The 18190-nt window shown below is 56.2% G+C and overlaps 1 protein-coding gene across 1 annotated transcript in view; it reads right to left on the bottom strand.

The window, feature by feature from the left end:
• PLXNB3 (plexin B3) overlaps positions 1-18190 on the bottom strand; it is a 70041-nt gene that overhangs the window by 18496 nt on the left and 33355 nt on the right. The window contains exons 12-20 of the mRNA XM_018572609.1: positions 17487-17656; positions 14642-14787; positions 13177-13282; positions 11834-11964; positions 11566-11745; positions 7996-8195; positions 3535-3746; positions 2042-2203; positions 135-283 (exon numbers count right to left, since the gene is read on the bottom strand). Of these exons, the coding sequence (XP_018428111.1) occupies positions 135-283; positions 2042-2203; positions 3535-3746; positions 7996-8195; positions 11566-11745; positions 11834-11964; positions 13177-13282; positions 14642-14787; positions 17487-17656 (1456 nt within the window). The remainder of the gene's footprint in view (positions 1-134; positions 284-2041; positions 2204-3534; positions 3747-7995; positions 8196-11565; positions 11746-11833; positions 11965-13176; positions 13283-14641; positions 14788-17486; positions 17657-18190) is intronic.

Below are 18190 nucleotides of genomic sequence, written 5' to 3'. Positions count from 1 at the left end.
CAAAGAGGCCGCCGCGGCTGGGGTGAGGAAAGGGGGGGGGGGGGGGGGGAGTACCGTCATCATTGAAAGGTAATAAACACAATGACTTACATGCGTACACGTCCGATACATAACTGACACCAGGGCCAACGTACCTGTACATGAAAATGATGATGAGGACAATAGGGACGAGCAGAGCTGCGCTGACTCCCAGTCCAATCTTGGCCTCTCGGGGAAAACTCGATTGTCCCTCAACGTCGTATTTCACTTGTCCGAGGTTGAAGCGGAGATTCCCCATGTGAATCTGAGGGAGATCAGAAACGCGTCAGGAATACACATAGAACAACATGGCGGCAGCCCATCGCACATACTACCCGAGGGACAGAGTCCCGGAGCAACAACCGCATTCATCTCTCCTCCATGTAACATCAAACATTTCACATACATGCGTCCCGCAAACATTCTTCATGCAGCAAACGCACTTCTTCAAGGCATTTGGATAACTCAAACAATCTGCATCACAACTGAACACCTTAGCCCAGGCGGAGTGATCATTACCCAGCACCTATCCTTTTGATGCGAGTATATATATATATATGTAGTCAAGAACCAGCTGCACTCCTTACCGGAATAGTAGTAAACCTGCCAAGCAGGTGGGTGCTCGTAGTGACCACGGACGGCCCCGTGAACAATGCAGATCTAGAAAGGGTTGTCACCAGCACACCAAAAGTTTTGAAGCAAAAAGTCCTTTATTGACAAATCGCCATCCAATACGGTATATTGGTATACATTAGGGATGCACCGATACTAGTATCGGTATGGGCGCCGATACCGAGTATTTGGGTACTCGTACTCGCCCAAATGCTCCGATACCCAGCACGAGTACTTCCTGTATCAGGAAGCCGGGCAGCGCATCATTACACGGCGCCCGTGAAACGGCTCCATGCTCTCTCGTCACTTGTGATGAGAGAGCATGGAGCTGACTTCCCGGCCAATCAGGAAGCCGGGTAGCGTGCCATGACGCGCTGCCCGGCTTCCCGATTGGTCAGGAAGCTAGCGAATCCGGAAGCCGGGCGCCGTGTAATGACGCAGCGCCCGGCATTCTGATTGGCCGGGAAGCCGGCGTCACGCTCCCTCGTCATCTCATGAATCGTAATATTAAGAAAGTGACCTTAAAGCATTAGTTTGTATTGCTTTAGAAAAAATGTGACCTGTCCCTTTAAGAAAAAGTATCGGTAATTGGTATCGGTGAGTACTTGATCAAAAGTATCGGTACTCGGTCTTAAAAAAGTGGTATCGGTGCATCCCTAGTATATATATATATATAATGTGTATTGGATACATATATACACACACACACTAGTGGTGCACCGATGCCGGTATTTCGGTATCGAGTACAAGTACTGATATTTTTTTCCGGTACTCGCCGATACCGAATACCGAGTACCTGAAGTCGCATTCAGGAAGCCAGGCGCCGTGTAAAGACTCGCCACCCAGCTTCCTGATCAGCCGTCTCCATCTTTCTCGTCACCAGGTGGCGAGGGAGCATGGAGCCGGCTTTCTGGCCAATCAGGAAGCCGGGCGCTGTGTAATGAGGCGCTGCCCGGCTTCCTGATACCAGAAGTATCGGGCTAGGTATCGGAGCATTGGCGTGACTACGAGTACCCGCCCAAATACTCGGCATCGGCACCGATACTGATACGAGTATTGGTACATCCCTAACATATACACCCCCCTCCCCCCTATACACAGTCACGGCTCAGAATATTGGCACCCCGGCATTTGTCGCATCCCTCCGCACAGACAATTGTTGCAATGACAAATGTTTCGGTGTTCTCGTGTTTATTTCTTTTGTTTTTATTGGCGACACAAAAAAGTGGAGACTAAAAAAAGCCAAAAGCTGACGCATTCCACGCAGAACTCCAACAATGGACAAAATGATTGGCTCCTTCTCCAAACTGCAAGAAATAATGACATTCCGAGCGTGGGACGCGATGTGCATGCGTCGCATGTCTGCGCGCTCTTGTTATCTTCCCCCGACATGCGCCGTAAATGTACTAACCACAAACTGAGGCAAAGGGGCGCCGGCATCCAGCGGCTGCGGCGCGGCGAGTGGCGGCTCGCAGTACAAGTGGTTGTGGGTGAGAGTTTTCACTGTGCAGACGCCATTTCCAATCATTGCGCGAACTTCTTCCTTCTGAATCCCCGTGTCCAAACCTTCTCCCTGGGGATACAAAGTACACATCCGACGTGATATCCCGGAGAGGGAAAACATTGGCCAACATCAGATTTGTAGAGGAAATAATTAGGGCCGTTACCGATTAACATTTTCCTGTTCGATTAATGATAACGCACATACAGATCCAACCACATTGGCCTATACACATACAGCACAGCGATGACCTATACACATACAGCACAGCAATGGCCTATACACATACAGCACAGCAATGACCTATACACATACAGCACAGCGATGACCTATACACATACAGCACAGCGATGACCTATACACATACAGCACAGCAATGACCTATACACATACAGCACAGCAATGACCTATACACATACAGCACAGCAATGACCTATACACATACAGCACAGCAATGACCTATACACATACAGCACAGCAATGACCTATACACATACAGCACAGCAATGACCTATACACATACAGCACAGCAATGACCTATACACATACAGCACAGCAATGACCTATACACATACAGCACAGCAATGACCTATACACATACAGCACAGCAATGACCTATACACATACAGCACAGCAATGACCTATACACATACAGCACAGCAATGACCTATACACATACAGCACAGCAATGACCTATACACATACAGCACAGCAATGACCTATACACATACAGCACAGCAATGACCTATACACATACAGCACAGCAATGACCTATACACATACAGCACAGCAATGACCTATACACATACAGCACAGCAATGACCTATACACATACAGCACAGCAATGACCTATACACATACAGCACAGCAATGACCTATACACATACAGCACAGCAATGACCTATACACATACAGCACAGCAATGACCTATACACATACAGCACAGCAATTACCTATACACATACAGCACAGCGATGACCTATACACATACAGCACAGCGATGACCTATACACATACAGCACAGCCATGACCTATACACATACAGCACAGCCATGACCTATACACATACAGCACAGCCATGACCTATACACATACAGCACAGCCATGACCTATACACATACAGCACAGCCATGACCTATACACATACAGCACAGTCATGACCTATACACATACAGCACAGCCATGACCTATACACATACAGCACATCAATGAAGTCATAAAATGAACTAGGATCACACTCATCCAGCACATTGAAGGAAAGGGGGGAGGAGTCCGGTGACGTCACCGGATCTCCCGGAAGCCGGCGGAGAGGTGAGTACCGATCAAAATAATGAAAGATTAAATCGAGGAATTAATCGATAGTTTCCGCAGCCCTAGAAATCAGATTGCTGTATTCGGGTCACCTCTATGTCCAGCACGTTCCCAGGCTTCAGGCTGTAGGGTTTATTCGGGTTGTCTCTGTTCAGAGGTTTCAGAGTCGGGTTCCTAAGGTAGGTGAAGCTCTCCCCGAGACTGCCGAACGGAATCCGAACATTGTCCAGGACAAAGAGCACGTCCACAATGGCGGCGTTCTCAGGAACGGCTATGCCGATCCCTCTGCCGATCCCTGCACTGGCTTCCACTCGCCCAGAGGATAACATTCAAAATATTAACAACCGCGTACAAAGCCGTCCACAACTCCGCCCCCCGTCTATATCTCCAACCTCGTCTCAAAGTATCACCCTAACCTTCCTCTCCGCTCTTCAAAAGACCTTCTACCCTCTAGCTCCCTCGTCAACTCCTCCCATGCTCGCCTCCAGGACTTCTCTAGAGTCTCTCCCATCCTCTGGAACTCTTTACCCCAACCTGTCCATCTATCTCCCACTCTGACTACCTTTAGGCGATCCCTTAAAGGAGAACTATGAGGGGTGAGGGGAGGGGCTTGTCACTCACCTCATAGTTCTAGCCAACCTGTGACAATGAGATCGGGAGGTGAGCGAACACATACCGGCGCTCGCTCACCTCTCGATCCTGTCACGGCTCTCTGCTGTGACAGGGGGAGGGGCTGGATTCCCCGCTCCTAGCTCCGATCCTCCAGCGCTGACTGGCAGAACGGACGGGGGAGGGGGGCGGGTACAGCTGGTTCTGCCTCTAGATGGGCGGAGCCAGCTGTCACTCACGCAGCATGGCGCATACAGACAGTAATGTCGGGATCCGCTCCGGCTGCGGCGGTCTCAGTATACCGCGAGCTGTAGCTCCCTATATACTGAGCTTAGGGTGATGGGAGGACGCTAGTTTGTGTCCTCCCGTTACCCTAAGGAGAACTATGGGGAAAAGCCCCGACCTCGTACTTCTCCTTTAAGACTCATCTCTTCAGGGAAGCCGATCCCACCTCAACCCAACTGCTCAACCATTCACCCCCACACAGCTCCCTCCTCATGTATCACTGGCCCCTCCCTATTAGATTGTAAGCCCTCGGGGGCGGGGCCCTCCTTACCATCCTGTCTTGAATTGTATTGTGACTTGTAATGTCTTCCTTATATTGTACAGCGCCGCGCACACTGTTGGCGCCATATAACCCCTGTATAATAATAATAATGGGGTGACTGGTGGGCAGAGCTGTGCTGGTCTTCGGGGGGCCGGCTGTCTAATCCCAGAAGAGGCAGCCAAGCTCCCGATGATGGAGCACCAAGATAGCGGCATGGGACCCCAGCTCCGTCACCTCATCATTGGATCGCAGTGGGACAACCCTGACTTCATTGGGCAGGTGAGGACAACGCTGAACCAAAGGTGAGAGGGGGTTCTACGAAAACATAGGAGAGTGAAGTTCTTCTTTATGAATTGGACAAAGATGGGACACACGCCTGCTAGCGCCTTTTATTCCTGAAAGGATCTCCATGAACAAAACTGATCATTCAAAATTCATTGCTGCAGAAATCTAAGAGGCCTGGGGCATTTAAAGGAGAACTATGAGGGGGAGGGGCTTTTCACTCACCTCATAGTTCGGGGCGACGTGTGACAATGAGACTGTCACAGGTCGGCTCAGTAGATCGGGAAGTGAGCGAACACATACCGTCGCTCGCTCACCTCTCGATCATGTCACGGCTCTCTGCCGTGACAGGGGGAGGGGCTGGATTCCCCCCTCCGCGCTCCGATTCACCAGCGCTGACTTGTAGAACGCACGGGGGAGGGGCCGGGTACAGCGGCCTCTGGATAGGCAGAGCCAGCTGTCAATCACGCAGCTGGGCGGATATCAATGTCGGGATCCGCTCCGGCTGCGGGGTCTCAGTATACCGCGAGCTGCAGCTCCCTATATACTGAGCTTAGGGTGACGGGAGGACGCTAGTTTGTGTCCCCCTGTGACCCTGAGAACTATGAGGGAAAGACTTAACCCCATAGATCTCCTTTAATCTGCAAGCTTTGACTCCCCCCCCACCATCCTGGTAGCAATGACTGGAGTTCTTTAACCCCTTCGTGACTGACGACGTACAGTGTACGTCGCCAGCATCGGGGGCTGTTCCTCCCGGCGACTTTTGCCGCCGGGACTCTGTTTAAACTTGTAGAGCCGACTGTCGGCTTTACAACAGAAGTGATTTGGGGTACTGCAGTTTTTCGCCGTTTCACGGTCGCACGCAATCTGTAAACTGGGCATGTTGGGTATCGTTTTACTCGTTGTAACCTCATCTTTTATATTTCATTAAAAAAATGGGTAATTTGTTGTGTTTTGGGGCATTTAATTAAATTTGTCACTAAATTTTGGGGTTTAATAAGGAGTTGCGCTAATATTGCGCAACATAAAAATTTTCAACTACCACCATTTTATTCTATAGGGTCTTGGCATTCAGAAAATATATAACGTTGGGGGGTTTTATGTCATTTTCAGGCCTAAAATGTGGAATATAACATGGGTGCCAAAAATGAAAAAAGGGCCTCAGTCATGAAGGGGTTAAGGTTGCGAGTGCCACTGGATGCGACAGCCACCCTTCATTTCCCCGCTGCCACATACTGAGCCAGGATTAGGTGAAGGAATTACGAGTAATCACTGAGGACATTGACCAGCGGCCCGGGAGGTATCCCATGAACAGGAAACAATGGGTGACTTGGAAGGTCAGACCTCTCGGGGGGGCATTGGGAGGTCTAGCTATCGCTGTACTAGATCTCATCCCGACCTTTACCTCGGATTTTGCCGGATGATACAAAGAGACTTTCTATTTATGGAGACAATGGAACAAGTGAGGACCAAAGTGATTTTCCAACATGTGATAAAAGCATTTCTGGCACTGCAAGCGCTCGCCGGCTGCCCCCACAGACCGGCTCTGGCTCCAATATGCCTCGCCATCTGCAGATAACCTGCGCATCTTAAGCCTCAGGCGTCGCTGCTCGGAGAAAATTAAAGTGATAGTTCTCCATCTTTAAAAGGAGAAGTACGGGGTCAGGGCTTTTTCCCCCATAGTTCTCCTCAGGGTAACGGGAGGACACAAACTAGCGCCCTCCCGTCACCCTAAGCTCAGTATATAGGGAGCTACAGCTCGCGGTATACTGAGACGCCGCAGCCGGGACGGATCCCGACATTAGGCCCCATTCACACTGAGCGACATAAAATTGCGCGATTTTGAGCAACTTGTCGCGCGACTTTTTCCTATTGGGCTGTGAGCAATATCGCTCGAAATCGCTCGAAAAAAGGGTCATGTAGGAGCGACGAGCTACAAGCGGTATTGAGCGACGAGATGTGAACAGCTCCATTGAAATGTATTGGAGAAGCTACATAGAGCGATACCGCTGCAAAAATCGCTCCATAAATCGCTCAGTGTGAATGGGGCCTTACTGTCTGGATCCGCCCAGCTGCATGATTGACAGCTGGCTCCTCCTATCTAGAGGCAGAGCCAGCTGTACCCGCCCCCTCCGCCCATCCGTTCCGCCAGTCAGCGCTGGAGGATCGGACAGGGGAATCCCTGCAGGGAGCCGTGAGTGACAGTCACGGCTCTCTGCAGGGATAGATCGAGAAGTGAGCGAGCGACGCTGTGTGTTCCCTCACTTCCCGATCTATTGAGCAGACGTGTGACAGTTACATTGTCACAGGTCGGCTAGGACTATGAGGCTGACAATCACTCACCTCGTAGTCCTCCTTTAACAGCAGGAGATACGGTATATTAACTGAATTAAAGAGACGCTGCATCGCGGTCAGTCTGGGAGAGTAACGGAGCCTTTGCAGTAACACTCATGCACATTCCTTTGACGTAGGAGTCCGCCTTAAAGTGACATGAAACCCTCAGATTGTGTAACATGAAACAATACTGTAATCCATGGTAGTTTCCCTTCTCTTTGCTGCTCTTCCTTTTAAATCCGTATCTCTTCTCATGCTGGGGGAGAACTTCTGTTTTGCAGCAGACTGCCTTGTCTCCGGAATAGCTACATGGTGTCTGTGTGCAGGTTCACAACCTGAGCCAGCACTACAGGAAGAGGCACTCGGCTGCAAAGGGAAGTTCTCCCCCAGCATGAGAAGACATGAGGATTTAAAAGGAAGAGCAGCAAAGAGAAGGGAAACCACCATGGAGTACAGTGCGGCGCACATTACAGTATTGGTTTATGTTACACAATCTGAGGGTTTCATGTCACTTTAAGTAAGCTGACGTGGTGCTGGAGCTGACCCGGGTGGATGATATCCCCACAGAAGTGACAGTGTTCGGGCCTGGCAATCGGCCGCTCCGGCCTGAGCACTGTCACATGGGAAGGACACACGCTCCCCCATACTTGGAAGCCCCCCGCTTCATCAGGGCAGCAGTAGCAGGTAGGTAGCAGGGGAGCGTGGATAGGTGATCACACCTTTCTGGAAGGGCAAGCTACCATAAGGCCGTGTGACTCGGATCTGAATGGGTGACACAAACCTCTCTTTAGAGTTAAAGTGCCAAAGATCTCTCTCACCTCCTGCACAATACTGCGCCCCAGTTCCCTCCTCCTCCTCTTCCTGCGGTGAACGCCATTTCCATTCCGAAGCTCTTCTGGGGGAGACTTGATCAGAGCCGTCATATGGGGAGTCTGAACGGCATCCAAGTTTGAACCAGTGACAGAGATAAGTCGCCCGCCCCTGTAAATAGAAGAAACAGATGAAGGGAAAATGTCGGACGGCTCCACAATTTCCTATTCCTTTATGTACGGCGGCTCGTATCGTTACTCTGAATACCTGAATGCTAAGATAAGGGGCGGGCAGCGGAGAAGGGGCGAGGAGCAGCGGAGAAGGGGCGAGGAGCAGCGGAGAAGGGGCGAGGAGCAGCGGAGAAGGGGCGAGGAGCAGCGGAGAAGGGGCGAGGAGCAGCGGAGAAGGGGCGAGGAGCAGCGGAGAAGGGGCGAGGAGCAGCGGAGAAGGGGCGAGGAGCAGCGGAGAAGGGGCGAGGAGCAGCGGAGAAGGGGCGAGGAGCAGCGGAGAAGGGGCGAGGAGCAGCGGAGAAGGGGCGAGGAGCAGCGGAGAAGGGGCGAGGAGCAGCGGAGAAGGGGCGAGGAGCAGCGGAGAAGGGGCGAGGAGCAGCGGAGAAGGGGCGAGGAGCAGCGGAGAAGGGGCGAGGAGCAGCGGAGAAGGGGCGAGGAGCAGCGGAGAAGGGGCGAGGAGCAGCGGAGAAGGGGCGAGGAGCAGCGGAGAAGGGGCGAGGAGCAGCGGAGAAGGGGCGAGGAGCAGCGGAGAAGGGGCGAGGAGCAGCGGAGAAGGGGCGAGGAGCAGCGGAGAAGGGGCGAGGAGCAGCGGAGAAGGGGCGAGGAGCAGCGGAGAAGGGGCGAGGAGCAGCGGAGAAGGGGCGAGGAGCAGCGGAGAAGGGGCGAGGAGCAGCGGAGAAGGGGCGAGGAGCAGCGGAGAAGGGGCGAGGAGCAGCGGAGAAGGGGCGAGGAGCAGCGGAGAAGGGGCGAGGAGCAGCGGAGAAGGGGCGAGGAGCAGCGGAGAAGGGGCGAGGAGCAGCGGAGAAGGGGCGAGGAGCAGCGGAGAAGGGGCGAGGAGCAGCGGAGAAGGGGCGAGGAGCAGCGGAGAAGGGGCGAGGAGCAGCGGAGAAGGGGCGAGGAGCAGCGGAGAAGGGGCGAGGAGCAGCGGAGAAGGGGCGAGGAGCAGCGGAGAAGGGGCGAGGAGCAGCGGAGAAGGGGCGAGGAGCAGCGGAGAAGGGGCGAGGAGCAGCGGAGAAGGGGCGAGGAGCAGCGGAGAAGGGGCGAGGAGCAGCGGAGAAGGGGCGAGGAGCAGCGGAGAAGGGGCGAGGAGCAGCGGAGAAGGGGCGAGGAGCAGCGGAGAAGGGGCGAGGAGCAGCGGAGAAGGGGCGAGGAGCAGCGGAGAAGGGGCGAGGAGCAGCGGAGAAGGGGCGAGGAGCAGCGGAGAAGGGGCGAGGAGCAGCGGAGAAGGGGCGAGGAGCAGCGGAGAAGGGGCGAGGAGCAGCGGAGAAGGGGCGAGGAGCAGCGGAGAAGGGGCGAGGAGCAGCGGAGAAGGGGCGAGGAGCAGCGGAGAAGGGGCGAGGAGCAGCGGAGAAGGGGCGAGGAGCAGCGGAGAAGGGGCGAGGAGCAGCGGAGAAGGGGCGAGGAGCAGCGGAGAAGGGGCGAGGAGCAGCGGAGAAGGGGCGAGGAGCAGCGGAGAAGGGGCGAGGAGCAGCGGAGAAGGGGCGAGGAGCAGCGGAGAAGGGGCGAGGAGCAGCGGAGAAGGGGCGAGGAGCAGCGGAGAAGGGGCGAGGAGCAGCGGAGAAGGGGCGAGGAGCAGCGGAGAAGGGGCGAGGAGCAGCGGAGAAGGGGCGAGGAGCAGCGGAGAAGGGGCGAGGAGCAGCGGAGAAGGGGCGAGGAGCAGCGGAGAAGGGGCGAGGAGCAGCGGAGAAGGGGCGAGGAGCAGCGGAGAAGGGGCGAGGAGCAGCGGAGAAGGGGCGAGGAGCAGCGGAGAAGGGGCGAGGAGCAGCGGAGAAGGGGCGAGGAGCAGCGGAGAAGGGGCGAGGAGCAGCGGAGAAGGGGCGAGGAGCAGCGGAGAAGGGGCGAGGAGCAGCGGAGAAGGGGCGAGGAGCAGCGGAGAAGGGGCGAGGAGCAGCGGAGAAGGGGCGAGGAGCAGCGGAGAAGGGGCGAGGAGCAGCGGAGAAGGGGCGAGGAGCAGCGGAGAAGGGGCGAGGAGCAGCGGAGAAGGGGCGAGGAGCAGCGGAGAAGGGGCGAGGAGCAGCGGAGAAGGGGCGAGGAGCAGCGGAGAAGGGGCGAGGAGCAGCGGAGAAGGGGCGAGGAGCAGCGGAGAAGGGGCGAGGAGCAGCGGAGAAGGGGCGAGGAGCAGCGGAGAAGGGGCGAGGAGCAGCGGAGAAGGGGCGAGGAGCAGCGGAGAAGGGGCGAGGAGCAGCGGAGAAGGGGCGAGGAGCAGCGGAGAAGGGGCGAGGAGCAGCGGAGAAGGGGCGAGGAGCAGCGGAGAAGGGGCGAGGAGCAGCGGAGAAGGGGCGAGGAGCAGCGGAGAAGGGGCGAGGAGCAGCGGAGAAGGGGCGAGGAGCAGCGGAGAAGGGGCGAGGAGCAGCGGAGAAGGGGCGAGGAGCAGCGGAGAAGGGGCGAGGAGCAGCGGAGAAGGGGCGAGGAGCAGCGGAGAAGGGGCGAGGAGCAGCGGAGAAGGGGCGAGGAGCAGCGGAGAAGGGGCGAGGAGCAGCGGAGAAGGGGCGAGGAGCAGCGGAGAAGGGGCGAGGAGCAGCGGAGAAGGGGCGAGGAGCAGCGGAGAAGGGGCGAGGAGCAGCGGAGAAGGGGCGAGGAGCAGCGGAGAAGGGGCGAGGAGCAGCGGAGAAGGGGCGAGGAGCAGCGGAGAAGGGGCGAGGAGCAGCGGAGAAGGGGCGAGGAGCAGCGGAGAAGGGGCGAGGAGCAGCGGAGAAGGGGCGAGGAGCAGCGGAGAAGGGGCGAGGAGCAGCGGAGAAGGGGCGAGGAGCAGCGGAGAAGGGGCGAGGAGCAGCGGAGAAGGGGCGAGGAGCAGCGGAGAAGGGGCGAGGAGCAGCGGAGAAGGGGCGAGGAGCAGCGGAGAAGGGGCGAGGAGCAGCGGAGAAGGGGCGAGGAGCAGCGGAGAAGGGGCGAGGAGCAGCGGAGAAGGGGCGAGGAGCAGCGGAGAAGGGGCGAGGAGCAGCGGAGAAGGGGCGAGGAGCAGCGGAGAAGGGGCGAGGAGCAGCGGAGAAGGGGCGAGGAGCAGCGGAGAAGGGGCGAGGAGCAGCGGAGAAGGGGCGAGGAGCAGCGGAGAAGGGGCGAGGAGCAGCGGAGAAGGGGCGAGGAGCAGCGGAGAAGGGGCGAGGAGCAGCGGAGAAGGGGCGAGGAGCAGCGGAGAAGGGGCGAGGAGCAGCGGAGAAGGGGCGAGGAGCAGCGGAGAAGGGGCGAGGAGCAGCGGAGAAGGGGCGAGGAGCAGCGGAGAAGGGGCGAGGAGCAGCGGAGAAGGGGCGAGGAGCAGCGGAGAAGGGGCGAGGGGCAGCGGAGATAAAACCATTTGATCTCTTCTCATGTACCCATAAAAGGCTTTGGATGGGGAAGCGGAGGAGATGGTGGGATTCTCCGTGTAGTTGTACAACGTTCCCTCCAGGCTTCGCTTTACTTCACCATAGAACACAAGGACTGGCGCCTCCTCCTGCCGCACAGAACTCGGGCTGGTAATGCAACATATCCGACCGTCCGTCACATTCCCGGATCTGCAAGGAAGAGGACAAACCTGCCGTCAGCACAGAGGACTTCAGACGTCATGTGACCTCATCAACACAACACAAAATCTTTACTGACACTTCACAAGGCAAGTCTGCCACTGTCACTGCAATGGTGTCTCCGGTGGACAGCTTGATTCCAGAGATGGTGATCTTTGTTCCTCCGGCCATCGGACCTCTCACCGGAGTCAGGGAGTGGAGCTCGGGGTCCTGTAACGATGGCACAGATATCAGTCAATGCTCCAGCAGAGCTTGCAATCAAATGACCCTTGCCTGGTGGCATACACATTTTCACAGAAAAGATTCCCAGACCGGCCCTCAACACAGTCATAGTGGCCTTGGCTGAGGAGCGGTGTCAATGTATCTCTATGGGGGGGAACACAAGATCAGTGGTTGCCATGGTAAGCTCAGTGGTTGCCATGGTAAGATCAGTGGTTGCCATGGTAAGATCAGTGGTTGCCATGGTAAGCTCAGTGGTTGCCATGGTAAGCTGAAGTCTGATCTGCTTATTTATTTATTACAGGTATTTATAGAGCGCTGACAATGTACGCAGCACAATCACATCAGTCCCCGCCCCCGAGGAGCTTACAATCTAAAGATCCCCATCTCACATGCATACATAGAGGGCCAACTTAGAGAGGAGCCAATTAACCCTCCAGCGTGTCTTTAGAATACCTGGAGGAAACCCGCACAGCACAGGCAGGACATGCAAACTCCATGCAGATAGTATCCTGGCCAGGATTCGAACCGGGGGCCCCCAGAAGCGCTAACCTCTACGCCCCTGCGCTGCCCATATTTGCCTTCCCTAGTTAATCCGTACACCCTTCCTCAGCATGCCAACGTTACATGTTTAAATAAAACCTGTTTTGGCCAAATGCTCCGATGCCGAGCCCGATACTTCCTGCGCCTCATCACAGGGCGCCCGGCTTCCTGATTGGCCGGGAAGCGGCTCCATGCTCCCTCGTCACTGGCGATGAGAGAGCATGGAGCCGACTTCCCGGCCAATCGGAAAGCAGGGCGCCGCGTCGTTACACAGCACCCGGCTTCCATAATTGGCCAGCAAGGCGGCTCTGGGTGAGTACCGGAGGAAGGCCGCTCCTGGCTGGAGGGGCCCCCGGGGGCGACAGGCCGGACATGCCGAGGTGAGAGGGGACAGAGATCCGCACTGAGGGATTCCTATGGGACGGCTTTCTTGGTAATCAGGAGGCCGGGTGGCGAGTCATTACACGCCGCCTGGCTTCCTGAATGGGGGACTTCCGGTATCGGTAATTGGTATCGGCGAGTACCGGGGGAAAAGTATCGGTGCCCTGTACTCGGTATCGGTGCGTCCCTGGTAATATCATCGTCTATCTACCTGGGTGAGGTGCATTGCTGTCCCCGGGAGACTTTAGCTCCTCCCCCAACATTTCTGCTGGGACTCACCTGGTAGTAGAACATTTGGGTGGACTCTCCGGGTTCGCGGCCGCTGACAGAGACTTTCACATGCCCGGACTCCACGCCTTGACTGGCTGACAGACTGCACACGATTCTATAGAGCGGGAAGGACATCGGGGGAGGGGGGGGGGAAAGGATATTAGAGTGTTTGGGGCAGAAACTCCGAGAGAGACGTCCAAATAAATGAATCGTTAGATTTTTATTACCCCCATCGACCCCGACACCCAGAATAGGTTATTGATACCCCGATGAAGGATCGGCCGCAGTGTGATCGCCCGCACCCGGAACGCAGACACATCAGTGCTTGCAGATCGCACTGGACCAGAACGCAGGTACTAACGTGCCCGCGTTCCGGGTGCGGGCGATCGCACTGCGGGCAGGAGGGCGTGGCTGCGGTGCATTGACTTCAATGCACCGCCACGCCCCCCCTCCCGCAGTTGTGGCGCCCCTGATGTAGAGTAACACTGCTGGGGGCGCCCCTGATGTAGAGTAACACTGCTGGGGGCGCCCCTGGTGTAGAGTAACACTGCTGGGGGCGCCCCTGATGTAGAGTAACACTGCTGGGGGCGCCCCTGGTGTGGAGTAACACTGCTGGGGGCGCCCCTGGTGTAGAGTAACACTGCTGGGGGCGCCCCTGGTGTGGAGTAACACTGCTGGGGGCGCCCCTGGTCTACAGCGATCCTGTAATCAGCTTTATTTATAATAGTGCGTGAACACTATCCCCCAGCAGAGGGCGCTGCGTCACTGCATCATGAAGACGCACGGGCAACGCGCCAAAGCTGAACCCATTACAAGTAACACGGGATCCGGCAACACGCAGAGACATAAACACGTCTATTTCAGGAAGCGTTCGGCCTGATGAGCCGCTACTGGAAGATTTATAAGCGGTTCATCACCGACATTAGACTTTCCGGCACATAAAGGTCAGAATGCCGCGTAAGAGTGCAGAGTGCAGAGTAGGATGCATTGAAAGACGAAGGGTACTTCTAGATAAAGTGCACTTATTCTCATTGCCCTGCCCCCCCTTGGAGCGGGAGCAGCTGTAGGGAGCGGGAGCAGCTGTAGGGAGCGGGAGCAGCTGTAGGGAGCGGGAACAGCTGTAGGGAGCAGCTGTAGGGAGCGGGAGCAGCTGTAGGGAGCGGGAGCAGCTGTAGGGAGCGGGAGCAGCTGTAGGGAGCGGGAACAGCTGTAGGGAGCAGCTGTAGGGAGCGGGAGCAGCTGTAGGGAGCAGGAGCAGCTGTAGGGAGCGGGAGCAGCTGTAGGGAGCGGGAGCAGCTGTAGGGAGCGGGAGCAGCTGTAGGGAGCGGGAACAGCTGTAGGGAGCAGCTGTAGGGAGCGGGAGCAGCTGTAGGGAGCGGGAGCAGCTGTAGGGAGCGGGAGCAGCTGTAGGGAGCGGGAGCAGCTGTAGGGAGCGGGAGCAGCTGTAGGGAGCAGGAGCAGCTGTAGGGCTTACCTGTTAGAGACGACATATAAATGAGGCAGAAGGGTGCACGGCCGCTCACCCACCGTCACAGACACGTCCTCTGCTTTCTGGCCCATGTTCTGTCCAGTAATCGTTACGATCGTTCCGCCGTCAATAATCCCAGTGGACGGAGAAAACTGCAAGAGAAGCAAAACAGATCAACCAACAGGAAGCATGACAACTCCTCCCCCCAACCAACAGGAAGCATGAGAACCCCTCCCCCCAACCAACAGGAAGCATGACAACTCCTCCGCCCAACCAACAGGAAGCATGAGAACCCCTCCCCCCAACCAACAGGAAGCATGACAACTCCTCCGCCCAACCAACAGGAAGCATGAGAACCCCTCCCCCCAACCAATAGGAAGCATGACACCCCCAGATCAACCAACAGGAAGCATGACAACTCCTCCGCCCAACCAACAGGAAGCATGAGAACCCCTCCCCCCAACCAATAGGAAGCATGACACCCCCAGATCAACCAACAGGAAGCATGACAACTCCTCCGCCCAACCAACAGGAAGCATGAGAACCCCTCCCCCCAACCAATAGGAAGCATGACACCCCCAGATCAACCAACAGGAAGCATGACAACTCCTCCGCCCAACCAACAGGAAGCATGAGAACCCCTCCCCCCAACCAATAGGAAGCATGACACCCCCAGATCAACCAACAGGAAGCATGACAACTCCTCCGCCCAACCAACAGGAAGCATGAGAACCCCTCCCCCCAACCAATAGGAAGCATGACACCCCCAGATCAACCAACAGGAAGCATGACAACTCCTCCGCCCAACCAACAGGAAGCATGAGAACCCCTCCCCCCAACCAATAGGAAGCATGACACCCCCAGATCAACCAACAGGAAGCATGACAACTCCTCCGCCCAACCAACAGGAAGCATGAGAACCCCTCCCCCCAACCAATAGGAAGCATGACACCCCCAGATCAACCAACAGGAAGCATGACAACTCCTCCGCCCAACCAACAGGAAGCATGAGAACCCCTCCCCCCAACCAATAGGAAGCATGACACCCCCAGATCAACCAACAGGAAGCATGACAACTCCTCCGCCCAACCAACAGGAAGCATGAGAACCCCTCCCCCCAACCAATAGGAAGCATGACACCCCCAGATCAACCAACAGGAAGCATGACAACTCCTCCGCCCAACCAACAGGAAGCATGAGAACCCCTCCCCCCAACCAATAGGAAGCATGACACCCCCAGATCAACCAACAGGAAGCATGACAACTCCTCCGCCCAACCAACAGGAAGCATGAGAACCCCTCCCCCCAACCAATAGGAAGCATGACACCCCCAGATCAACCAACAGGAAGCATGACAACTCCTCCGCCCAACCAACAGGAAGCATGAGAACCCCTCCCCCCAACCAATAGGAAGCATGACACCCCCAGATCAACCAACAGGAAGCATGACAACTCCTCCGCCCAACCAACAGGAAGCATGAGAACCCCTCCCCCCAACCAATAGGAAGCATGACACCCCCAGATCAACCAACAGGAAGCATGACAACTCCTCCGCCCAACCAACAGGAAGCATGAGAACCCCTCCCCCCAACCAATAGGAAGCATGACACCCCCAGATCAACCAACAGGAAGCATGACAACTCCTCCGCCCAACCAACAGGAAGCATGAGAACCCCTCCCCCCAACCAATAGGAAGCATGACACCCCCAGATCAACCAACAGGAAGCATGACAACTCCTCCGCCCAACCAACAGGAAGCATGAGAACCCCTCCCCCCAACCAATAGGAAGCATGACACCCCCAGATCAACCAACAGGAAGCATGACAACTCCTCCGCCCAACCAACAGGAAGCATGAGAACCCCTCCCCCCAACCAATAGGAAGCATGACACCCCCAGATCAACCAACAGGAAGCATGACAACTCCTCCGCCCAACCAACAGGAAGCATGAGAACCCCTCCCCCCAACCAATAGGAAGCATGACACCCCCAGATCAACCAACAGGAAGCATGACAACTCCTCCGCCCAACCAACAGGAAGCATGAGAACCCCTCCCCCCAACCAATAGGAAGCATGACACCCCCAGATCAACCAACAGGAAGCATGACAACTCCTCCGCCCAACCAACAGGAAGCATGAGAACCCCTCCCCCCAACCAATAGGAAGCATGACACCCCCAGATCAACCAACAGGAAGCATGACAACTCCTCCGCCCAACCAACAGGAAGCATGAGAACCCCTCCCCCCAACCAATAGGAAGCATGACACCCCCAGATCAACCAACAGGAAGCATGACAACTCCTCCGCCCAACCAACAGGAAGCATGAGAACCCCTCCCCCCAACCAATAGGAAGCATGACACCCCCAGATCAACCAACAGGAAGCATGACAACTCCTCCGCCCAACCAACAGGAAGCATGAGAACCCCTCCCCCCAACCAATAGGAAGCATGACACCCCCAGATCAACCAACAGGAAGCATGACAACTCCTCCGCCCAACCAACAGGAAGCATGAGAACCCCTCCCCCCAACCAATAGGAAGCATGACACCCCCAGATCAACCAACAGGAAGCATGACAACTCCTCCGCCCAACCAACAGGAAGCATGAGAACCCCTCCCCCCAACCAATAGGAAGCATGACACCCCCAGATCAACCAACAGGAAGCATGACAACTCCTCCGCCCAACCAACAGGAAGCATGAGAACCCCCCTTCAACCAACAGGAAGCATGCTGAGGGGAGGAGCCTGGCTCCTGTGTGGAGCAGGGATCTGACACGCAACGAGGGAGGTCGGTGGTGCTCGGGAAGTAGTCCCATTGTTACTCACATACATGCGTTGGTGAATACTCACGGAGAAGATACGAGGCGCGGGACAAACGTCAATGGCGGCCTGCTGACACTGATCCCTCTGCACGCACGATGCGTCACCTTCCTCCCCGCACCACACACACATGTACTCGGGGCCCAGCGCCTGGCAGCGGCTGCAGTCCGACTGTCCAACGGAGCAGCTATACAAGGTCACTGCGAGAGATAAAGGAAGCACATAGAATGCGTTCAGTCAAAGAACGTCACGTGAAATGTCGCAGCGGAAACGTGGCGCTGTGGCCCCTGGCAGCCGCTCTGCGTCTTGTAATGACGGGCCCTGGTGGTCCTGGCTCTTGAAGCACCAATCCCAGCTCAGCACATTCCCGGTGACTTCCATGCCGGGGGGCAGATGAGATCTTTAAGGCTTTGCAATTCTTTGGACACACACGGGCCTGATTGAGATGCGTTTGCATTGCGGGCAAAGCAGGTCAAACGCAGCCTACCGCAATCCAAACGCATGCTTTGAGCAGGCTGCATGAGAACTAAAAGGAGATGTTCCTAACAGATACCCCCTCTATTCATTTATTTATTATTAGAGGTATTTACACAGCGCCGACAATTTACGCAGCACTTTACATTAGTCCCCGCCCCCGAGGAGCCTACAATCCCATCTCACATGCATACACAGAGGGCCAACACAGAGAGGAGCCAATTAGACTGCCAGCATGTCTCTGGAGTGTGGTTGGGGGG

Source organism: Nanorana parkeri, unplaced genomic scaffold (assembly GCF_000935625.1).
Source record: "Nanorana parkeri isolate BGI_ZX_2015 unplaced genomic scaffold, ASM93562v1 scaffold2085, whole genome shotgun sequence".
Taxonomy (NCBI): Eukaryota; Metazoa; Chordata; class Amphibia; order Anura; family Dicroglossidae; genus Nanorana; species Nanorana parkeri.
Note: the sequence above shows the minus strand (reverse complement) of the source record. Positions and strands in the feature narration are given on the sequence as shown.